Genomic DNA, 10860 nt, shown 5'->3' with positions numbered 1-10860 from the left:
TTATAACCATAGGTAAGTTTATCTCTGTATGCAGTCATAAATATAGGTATTTATATTAAAAAGTCTTTACAGAAAGAAAATAAACTATAACCCTCACTTTGAAACCCAGTCATCTGGATATTTGGCCTCGGGGTGGGGTGGGGTGGGATGGGGTGGGAGTCCAGACAGCTTTCAAGGTTTCAGCATTATAGAAATGTTAGCAGAATAATGGAGCTCTGCTTTGCTAATTTTTTTCTTGCTCTTTGTGAATATTTATGTTCATTTTATTGCTTCTAAAACCTGTCATATCCATGTGAAATAAATATCATTATCCTGGTCTTATAGATGAGGAGACTGAGGAACAGAAAGATTAAGTAATTTGGTCAAAATCTCACTGCTGGTAGATCCATGTCTACCATCCATGTCTCCAACCAAGATGTGTCTTAATCCAAAGACTGATGCTATTAACTATTGCAACTATACTTTTTCCTGGTGTTGATCAGCCCTTCTCAGAAAATCCTGCAGAGAAAAAAAATCTTTTGCAAAACAAGTGAAAGTAGAAAGTGGGTGTAAGGTGGTGAAGGTAGAAACTGGCACACAGTGAGTGAAAAGTTTGACTGAAAGTAACTTACATGAGAGGATGTCATAGTGACTTGGAAAAAAATGCGGAGTTTGATAAGCAGACTTTTCATTTTTCAGAGGTACCTTCACCAGGAACCTCCCTCAGTCACAGAGTGTTCCAATGCAAGGTGCAGAAATGAGTGCCCAGTAGCATAAACTCAAACACAAACTCCTCCTGAAAACCATGAATCTTGTGGGTCCCTAAGGATGCTGTCTTTGTTCAGAGTGAGAAGGATGCTTTGAAACTGTAAGATTATCACATTGCATTGAAACACAGGCACAGGAGCGGGGTAGTGGGTAAAGAAATACAATTGGGGGGAGGGTTTGGGATTAACATATACACATTACTATACATAAATTAGATAACCAACAAGGAGCTACTGGATAGCACTGAGAACTAAATATTTTGTAATAATCTATAAGGGAAAATAATCTGAAAAAGAATATATGTATATATATATATACATATATATATGTAGAAATGAATCACTTTGCTATACACCTGAAACTAACACAACATTGTAAATCAACTATACTTCAATCAAAAAAAGAAAAAAGAAAGATAATTTTTTGTGTTTTTACAAGGTGAAAAGGATCATGAAGTTTTCTTAGAAATCACCCCCAAGGGGAGCATCCTTTGGAAATAAGCTTATCAGACACCTTCGCGTCTGCAAACTCAGGTTACCTGCCAGTTCAGTTTCCTACTAAGCATGCTGTCCCACTCCCTACATGGAGTTGAATCTCAGAGAGGCCCCCCCTGTCACAATTTTCTCTTTTCCTGTGTTGAAAAGCATTTAGTCTTGATTAAATCCCTCCAGATTTTAGGAACATTATTCATATACAGTAGCACACAAGAGTACAGATTAGCTAGCTGTTAAAACACCTTACTCAAAGCTTTCCAAATTCCATTCCCAGCCGAGAAGCAAAGCTGGCCAGAGTGCACATACTGAATTAGGAACTGCTGTCTTGGAGAGCAGTTTTTCCAAGGCTGTCGCCTCCAGAGAGCTGGGGTATCAGCAACCTTCTCAACTACCTTGAAAACAATTCAAATCTCAACATCTTACCAAGTAAAAATGTTTCATGCCCTTGGAGCCACCTGACCTTCTATTTTGCAAGCCCCAGTTCCCTTTTTCCTAATATTGAAAAGCTACCACTTTTCTTGGCTTCATTAAGAGTTTGCTTTCACTAAGAATATTCTACATACTTACACCATTTCTGAAAAGTCAGCAGTTTTTCAGTTTCAGTTCACATCTCCCAGCACTAATTGCCTGACTCAGTCTCCAAGGGAAAAATCGATCTTCTTATGATGCTCCAGCTGCATCTTAGAAGTTGGTTCTGGGGAAATTCTACGTTTCCTGGACAGCCTACCTCAAGGCTAGTGATTTTGCTGTTTTTCCTTCAGGTGGGAAATGGCAACCTCGGGAAATCACATCATCTTGTCTCTTCCGTGTTGCCACGCAGCACCTTGGCCACCTCTATTAGTTCCCCAGCCACAGCCTAATCAAGGAATCCGCAGTGGGAACGTTGTTGGGTATGAATGCAGAAGCTAAGTGGCCAATTCAGTGGTGTTCTTGTGGGACTCATTAAAGGGTCACCAAGCCCTCTTTCTCTCTCTCCGTCTGCCTCATCCCCGCTCTGACCCATCTCACAGGTTCCTGCAGAGACACTGGTGAACATCCAGGTCATATCCTTTTCTCTAGAGGAAGCATGTGAGATAGTGTGTTCCCTCCTTGGCTTAGGAAGAAAACGTTCTGTGAAATCACACCATGGATCACACAACTTTCTTCCTCAACAAAATTGCTTTGCTTGCCATCAGCTGCGAAATGAAACTTAAGTAAAAGGGCAACAATAGAAAAACCAAAGCTCTGTGGCCACAGTCAGGGTGTCTCTCAGAGACTGTATGGCGTAGATTATAGATGCAGTTTCTTTTCTCAAAAATTAATTGGTTGCGCCACATCTTAGTTGCAGCACTGAGGATGTTTGGTCTTCCTTGTGGCCCACAGGATCTTTTATAGTTGTGGCATTCGGGATTTTTTTTTTTTTTTTTTTTTAGCTATAGCATGTGGGATCTTTGGTTGCAGCACATGGCATATTTAGTTGCAAGCATGTAAAATCTTAGTTGTGGCATATGGGATCTAGTTCCCTGACCAGGGATGGAACCTGGGCCCCCCTGCAATGGGAGCACAGTCTTAGCCACTGGACCACCAGGGAATTCCCTGCAATTTCTGTTTAACGTGGCATAATGTCAGCCCTATGTGATTGTTTTAATCTACATCTCTGAGGTCCATGGCTCACTTAGAGCCTAGGGAGGTAGCACGGCGACAGTTCTTGATATTCATCAGTTTAGTTACTTCAGAATTATTTTATGGCATCGGGTTCATGGGTACCCAGAGATGTTTATCATTAAAATGCTTGATTAAAAGGAGTGAGGTAGGAAAGGGTAGTTTGAAAGCTAGTATATGACCTATGGTGGTGAAAGTCACTCAGTCATGTCTGACTCTTTGCGACCCCATGGACTGTAGTCCATGGAATTCTCCAGGCCAGAATACTGGAGTGGGTAGCCTGTCCCTTCTCCAGGGGATCTTCCCAACCCAGGGATCCCGCACTGCAGCCGGATTCTTTACCAGCTGAGCCACAAGGGAAGCCCATGTATATGACCAGAGTCTGTTAAATTTTCTATGGCTCTTAGCAATAGAGCTTATGCAATAATAACAACTGATTTAAATGGGAAAAATGCAGCCCAGCCTGTGACTTTTATGTCATCCAGAGAAACAATAAATCTTGGTATAATGAGATGCAATTGCTTTCCCCTTCTCCGGAATTATTGAATCAGGTTATATCGTGTTTTAGACACAGTTGGAGGAAGTGTCAGGGACAGTGGTGTGGCTGGGGTTCCTGGGTTCCTGTCCCCTGGGAACTATGCTTCTGTGATACAGTGACTCACACTCCATAGGTCCAGTGCCAACGCAGTGATAAAACTCTGATGTGAGTGAGTCATAAGAAGGAAAGGGAAGGATGCATTTGCATGAAATGGGCTATAAAGTGCTTTGTGGTATGAATTTTTCATAAGCAGTTTCATAAAGAAAAGCTTCAGGAGTCTAGAGACCAGGGCTACCTGATCAACGTTAGCAGAACCGTAGGAGTGGTGACGACAAGTATGGATTATTCTTAGAATTTGCAGGCTGGGTTAGTACTGTGAAAGGTTAGAGCTGATTGATCAGGTGGCAGGAAATGACCAAGTGAGCTGGTTAGCTCATGGGTCCTTATGAGGTCAGCCCAGATCCAATGAGGGGTGTGAAGGAAGTCTGTCTTTAAGACTCACTGTGTGTGCTCAACTGGGCAGCCCCACAGACGCAGCCTCTCAGGCTTCACTGTCCATGGAGTGTTCCAGGTAGGAGTAGTGCAGCAGGTTGCCACGCTCCGCTCCATGACCTTCTCCACCCGGGGACTGAACCTGAGTCTCCAGTTGGCAGGCGGACTCTTCAGCACTGAGCCCCCTGGGAGGCCCCCTCAATCCGCACTATCCTTTGGCTAACTAACTCCCGCAGGGCTCTCTTTCATCAGCTAGGGTCTGCCTTCTTGGCCTGATCCCTTATCTCTACTCTCAAAGCCAGTTTATCTTTGAGTCATTGTTTTCTTTCGCTTTCTTGTGCTATACTGCATCAGCTTCAGGGTAATGCGTCAAGCTATGTAAATAGGAAGTCCTATTGTCATGCCATTGAATGTCATGCTCAACATTCAGAAAACTAAGATCATGGCATCTGGTCCCACCACTTCATGGGAAATAGATGGGGAAACAGTGGAAGCAGTGTCAGACTTTATTTTTTGGGGCTCCTAAATCACTGCGGATGGTGATTGCAGCCATGAAATTAAAAGATGCTTACTCCTTGGAAGGAAAGTTATGACCAACCTAGATAGCATATTAAAAAGCAGAGACATTACTTTGCCAACAAAGGTCTGTCTCATCAAGGCTACGGTTTTTCCAGTAGTCATGTATGGATGTGAGAGTTGGACGGTGAAGAAATCTGAGCACTGAAGAATTGATGCTTTTGAACTGTGGTGTTGGAGAAGACTCTTGAGAGTCCCTTGGACTGCAAGGAGATCCAACCAGTCCATCCTAAAGGAGATCAATCCTGGGTGTTCATTGGAAGGACTGATGCTGAAGCTGAAATTCCAATACTTTGACCACTGCCGGGAGCCAACACACGAGACCCTACCCATGACAAGGCCATGAGGGAGGAAACCTGACAGGCAAGGCAGATCAGGTTTTCAGGGATTCCGAAAAGCTGCCCTTGGCGCTCACCTTAAAGATGATATCTGTCTTTCTGATGCCTGCCTCAATAGACTACTCCCTAATTTCTGTGACACAGGCAGAAGGCCTTCCCCAATCTCTTCCCAAATAAGAATCAATTTAGAACTTTAATCAATAAGTTTCCCAGGTGGTGGTATTTTATGAGATTATCCAGGGTGAAAGGAGTGTTTTAATTTAAACTCCTTTGCTGGTAGTTTGTTAGCCAAATGCATTTATGCCCTTGGTACTAATATGCATGATTGCTTATAATATCCTAATCATAAAATAGCATAAAGAACCTGATTATATAAAAGCCCTAATAGACATAGAGCCTTCTTAAGGGGTAAAGGAGTCCTATTAGAAAACACAAGAAAAATTATTCTATAGTGGTTATTGGGTTGAGATCTGCTTGCTGTGATTTTGCTTTTAATGTGCTAAGGTTGTGTTATACAAACCATTGTTAATATAGTTAAAGATCTAGAGAAATAAGAACTTAGCCCTAGTGTGGTAACAATGAGATGGTTGTTAATTGTCATCCAGGCATGCTAGGCAGAAGCTGCCTCACCAAAGTTGCAGAGTCAGTATGGGGTAAACTTCTTAGATAAACACAACTGATAACTTTTGTAGAAGGATTAATTTTTGTATTAACAAAGATATAATTCTACTCTGTACTATTGCCCTATGAGACTGCTACCTTTCAGTTAAGGTCACCATAAAAACGGAAAATAGGTTTACATTCACCTGACCTGCATAAAATGTTAATAGCCTCAAGGCCAGAAGATCATGTGCTAAGAATTACTATAGAATTAGAAAGCAAAAAACATCCTGCTTTTCCTAAAAAACAAAATGATGTAATATTGATCCTGTGTAATCATGAGTAAGCATCTTGTACCTTGAAAACATTCTGAGAAAGGGTATAAAACCTGTTGTCAAAAAGTAAAACACAGACTTGGCCCTGTCAAGGCTGGTCTCACGTGTCTTCTCTCTCTCTCTCTCGCCGACGCCATTCATCCTGAGGGTATCCCCTGGATCCTGCCGAGGCTGGACCCCGGCAGACCACCTCATGTGAAGAGTTGACTTATTGGAAAAGACCCTGATCCTGGGAGGGGCTGGGGGCAGGAGGAGAAGGGGACGACAGAGGATGAGATGACTCGATGGCATCACCGACTCGATGGACATGGGTTTGAGTAAGCTCCAGGAGTTGGTGATGGACAGGGAGGCCTGGCGTGCTGCGATTCATGGGGTCGCAAAGAGTCGGACACGACTGAGTGACTGAACTGACTGATTGTCATGCTTAAGTGACATAAAGCTAGAATTAAAAAAAAAAAAATTATTAATTTATTTGGCTGCACTAGGCCTTAGTGCAGGATCTTTGCTCTTCATTGCAGCATGCAAGATAGTTTTTTAGTTGCAGGCATGCAGACTGTTAGTGGCTTGTGGTTCCCTGACCAGTACTGGAACTCCAGGCCCCCTGCATTGTGAGTATGCAGGCTTAACTACTGGGGAGGCTTAACTACCAGGGAAGTTTCAGAAAGCTAGAAATTTTAAGATGATAGCTGCTTTGAATTTAATGTACATTCCCATGTTTTCTACACTATTTTTTCCCCCCTAATAATGATGAATATGGGCCATATAGGAGAAGAGTGTAACAGGCTGATGGGGGACAGAATGTGTGTTAGGAAGAGCAAAAAGGATCATATCAAAATGGACCCATTTGTGGTTTTTATTGCATATGGGCAAAGCAGTTAGCTGTAGGAGATTTTTAACTATCTGCTTTATGCTTCCTAAGCTTTCTGCATTTTAGGTAATAAATATATAATAAGTGTAATTTTATTTTATTTTAATAAGTGTAATTTTAAAATAAAGTTATTTTCATTTTGGAAAAGAGAGAAGCACAAACACTAATATAAAAAACAAATAAATAAAATGGACCCGTTTGCCTCTGACTGAGCATTTACTATCTGCCAGGGATTGTGTTTCATATATGCCATCACCAGGAGATCGTATAAGTACATTTGGATAGGTGAACTGTGAAGGGTTAAAGTAACTCAAGGGACTTCCCTGATGGTCCAGTGGTTAAGAATCTGCCTGTCAAAACAGGGGACACGGGGCTTGACCCCTGATCTGGGAAGATCCTACATTCCGAGGAGCGACTAACCAAGCCTGTGAGCCACGACTACTAAGCCCACCACCCTGGAGCTCTTGCTCTGTAAAAAGAGAAGCCCCTGCTCTGCTTCTCTGGAGGGTAAACTAACTGGAGGGTATCTCTGCTCACCGCAGCTCGGGACAGCCTGCTCACAGCAGTGAAGACCCAGCACAGCCAAAATAAGTAACTAAAAAAGAAAAAAGTTAAACGAACTCAAGATCACACAGTTGGTGGGTGGTGGAGGTAGGATTTAGAACCAGGTTTGTATAACTCTGAAGTTAGAGCTCTCAGCTACAATGCTTTACTTCTTACGTAGTCCATATTTGCAGACAAAAACGCTAACCTATGCTGCCTCTTCACAAACACTAACAGATTGAAAAATGGACAATCTGGTTAGAGTTTTATCTGTCTTTCTCTCTCTTTCCAGTGGGAAGAATGTAAATCCTATCTGAGTTTGGCCCTGGAAAGGTTTGCAACTGAAAACTAGCCCTTGAATAAGGAGAATGGGTTACTCTTTGTGTAGGATCCCTGAGGTTCTGCCTGCCTTTGTCTAAACTTATGAGAGTGTGAATCTGGCATGTCTGGTTCTGCATAAGGTAAATGCCTTGAGGCCATGATGGGAAATCTTCCCAAGCTTCTTCATTCTGATAAGAATCTAGGGGTACAACAGTTGTGTACCTTTGAGGTGCTCACTAGGTTGGGAGCCCAGATGGAGTTAAGCCCAGCAGAACAAATTCCTTAATCTGTGATAGGCCATATGTATTCATATACGTGTATTTCAGGGGCACTGATCATGAGACCTTTCTAGAAAAGCACTGCAGTTTGGTATGGACAGCTCCAGTAATGAAGTAAATTGCATTCATATGGTGAGAGCAATGACTGAGTATCTGAGTATCTGAAGACTTCTCTATGGAATTAACTCGAGATAAGAGCTTGAGCAAGTCACTCTATCTTTATTCTTCTGTTTACTTTTGAGAAAGGGATTAGATTCAGTCAGTCTCTTCATCTGCCATGTAGCTTTCATGATTGACACATGGTCACTTTAGTCTTTGAGTAAAAACACATCAGAAAACTTAATCCTGTAACACTGATACTCTGCTCATCAGAGGCTTGGGTTACCAGTAGTCTATTAATTTAAATTGCAAAATAAAGTGTTGCCTAGTACATGCAGTTGGGTTATTGACAGTATATTTGAGTATATAAATATGACTCTCTGGGAAAAATAATGAAAGGGGTCCTTGCTGATGAAGAAGTTGGAAAGTCTTACTCTACTTCATTACAGAAGGCCCGAGTCTTGCCCTCAGCCTCCGCATGGCCGCCTTCATCTCCTGGTTCCTCAGGGTGTAGATCAGGGGGTTCAGCAGAGGGGAGATGACAGTGAAGGTCACAGAGACGGCCTTATCGGTGGGGAGGGCGGAGAAGGGCCGGGCGTAGACGTAGATGCAGGGCACAAAGTGGAGGGTGACCACCGTGATGTGGGCGGTGCAGGTGGAGACGGCCTTCCCCCGGGCCTCCCCGGAGCGCGACCTCAGCATCGTCAGGATGACTGCGTAGGACGCAAGAAGCAGGACGAACCACACGGTGGTGACCAGGCCGTTGTTGGAAATCATCAGGAGCTCAAGGACAGCGGTGTCGGCGCAGGCGAGTGTGAGGACCTGGGGGACGTCGCAGTAGAAACCGTCCACGACGTTGGGGCCGCAGAAGGGGAGCGGCAGCAGGAGGGAGATCTGCACGATGGAGTGGACGAAGCCCCCCGCCCAGGAGGCCGCGACGAGGGCGGCGCAGCGCCCCCGACTCATGACGCTCACGTAGTGCAGGGGCCTGGAGATGGCCACGTAGCGGTCAAAGGCCATCACCGAGAGGGAGAAGATGTCCGCGCCCCCGAGGAGGTGGAAGAAGAACATCTGCGTGAGGCAGCCGCGGAAGGAGATGGTCTTTCTCTCCGAAAGGAGGTCCACCAGGACCTTGGGGGCGGTGATGGAGGAGAAGCAGATGTCCAGGACGGAGAGGTTGCGGAGCAGGAAGTACATGGGGGTCTGCAGGCGGGACTCGCAGCTCACAGTGACCATGATGAGGAGGTTGCCCAGCAGCGTGGTCACGTACACGAAGCATAAAAAGAGAAATAGGACCCAGCTCAGGCCTGGGGACTGAGCAAGCCCCAGAAACACCAATTCACTTACTCTGCTACCATTTCCCAGCTCCATTGGATCATGTGTCCTCTTCCTGTGTACCCGGGAAAAATGAAAAGTGTTATTTCAGAGAGCGTTTGCCCTACCTTACCAGAGTCAGGTTTAGAGAGTCAGGTATTAGGTCTAAACACTAGTGAGATATTTTACCTGGTGCATATCTGTTCTGGGGTTACGGCTCACATGAGCAAAGTGATCCCTCCTGACACAAGCATGCATTTAGTTATCGTTTCCCACGCAAATCATAAACATTTCATAAAATGAATACTGTGAGGCTCTGCATATATAAGTTCTAAGTATCCAAGATAAAGTGACTACTGTAGCACGGGGGATATGAAGTTGGAGTCAGCTTGGTGAGTGGCAGTGTCTGATACCCCTGAGTTTCCATGAGTGCCTGTTCAATATGACTGAGTTCCCCGGAGGTCCATTTCCCCCCCCAGATGATGCCTTATGTAAATGACTTAAAAACTGTTATCTTTAGGATGGTTCTTTTTGGACTGAGTTCTGTAGAAGCACTTCTCTCTTTTTCAAACCACACTCCCCCCCCCCATTATTTGATTTATTATTTTAAAGAGAATCCCACATTGTACATAAATTTACCTATTACTACTTGATATGCTAACATATAATGATGTATCTACCATGCCATTAGCACACCTAGTACAAAAATGCCTCACATTTCCTGATAGAAATGATACCCAAATGTTGTGATTTCTTAAAAAGTGTTTGTTAGGACTTTCCTGGTGGCGCCGTGGATAAGACTGCCTGCCAATGCAGAGGGCGCGGGTTCCATCCCTGGTCCGGGAAGAGTCCACATGCTAAGGAGCAACTGAGCCACAGCCGCCAAGCCGAGCTCACCAGCCTGAGGTCCACAGCCTAGAGCCATGCCCACAGCAAGAGAAAACTCGAGAGCAGCAATGAAGTCCGAGTGTGGCCAAAAATAAAGAAATGAATAAGACATCTTGGCAGTTTCTTAAAATGCTAAACATACACTTACTGTTTAGTCTTATGGCTTTTGAGTTACTACTTTTTTGGTGTGTGTGTGTGAATCCTTGAAATGGCCCTTAACTTATTTCTTTGCAGTTTGCCTCCCTTTTCTTGCTATCATCAGAAACAAAGGAAAGGTGAAATACACTCCCCTCCTACTTTCTGGGTGTGTCTTCCAGTTCCAATGAAGATCTTTCTTTCCACCCTGCTCACTTTCCCTTCAAGCTGTCTTTCCCCTGGGTGCAGTTTTGTCCACAGTCTATTTAGTATGGAAAACTAGTAAAGCTGCAGGAGGTCTCATGGCATACAGCAGAGACCTGGGGAACTCTGGCATCCCAAAACCTGTTCAAGTCCCAGATAGACCCTAACTGGTTATGTGAAAATGGACAGGTTGCTTCATCCCTTTGGCCTCCGGCTCTGCACTGGTGTTTAGAAACAGTAGCAACTCCTATATAATTTTTATAAGGATTACATGAACTCACCTATGTAAAACATCAGTACTTCAGCAGGTGTACAAGCTGGATTTAGAAAGGGTAGAAACATCAGAGATCAAATTGCCAACATCCGTTGGATCATAGAAAAAGAGAAAATTCCAGAAAAACATCTACTTTCTGCTTCATTAACTACACTAAAGCTTTTGTCTGTGTCTA

General features: G+C 43.9%; 1 protein-coding gene across 1 annotated transcript; it reads right to left on the bottom strand.

The window, feature by feature from the left end:
• Nucleotides 1-8305: 8305 nt before the first annotated feature.
• Nucleotides 8306-9241, bottom strand: LOC122449962 (olfactory receptor 4D11-like). Its single transcript, XM_043482082.1, has one exon. The coding sequence runs from the start codon at nt 9239-9241 to the stop codon at nt 8306-8308; it is 936 nt and encodes a 311-aa protein (XP_043338017.1).
• Between the last annotated feature and the right edge of the window lie 1619 nt (nt 9242-10860).

The sequence above is a fragment of the Cervus canadensis genome, chromosome 11, assembly GCF_019320065.1.
Source record: "Cervus canadensis isolate Bull #8, Minnesota chromosome 11, ASM1932006v1, whole genome shotgun sequence".
Taxonomy (NCBI): domain Eukaryota; kingdom Metazoa; phylum Chordata; class Mammalia; order Artiodactyla; family Cervidae; genus Cervus; species Cervus canadensis.
This window is presented reverse-complemented; position numbering and strand designations above follow the sequence as displayed.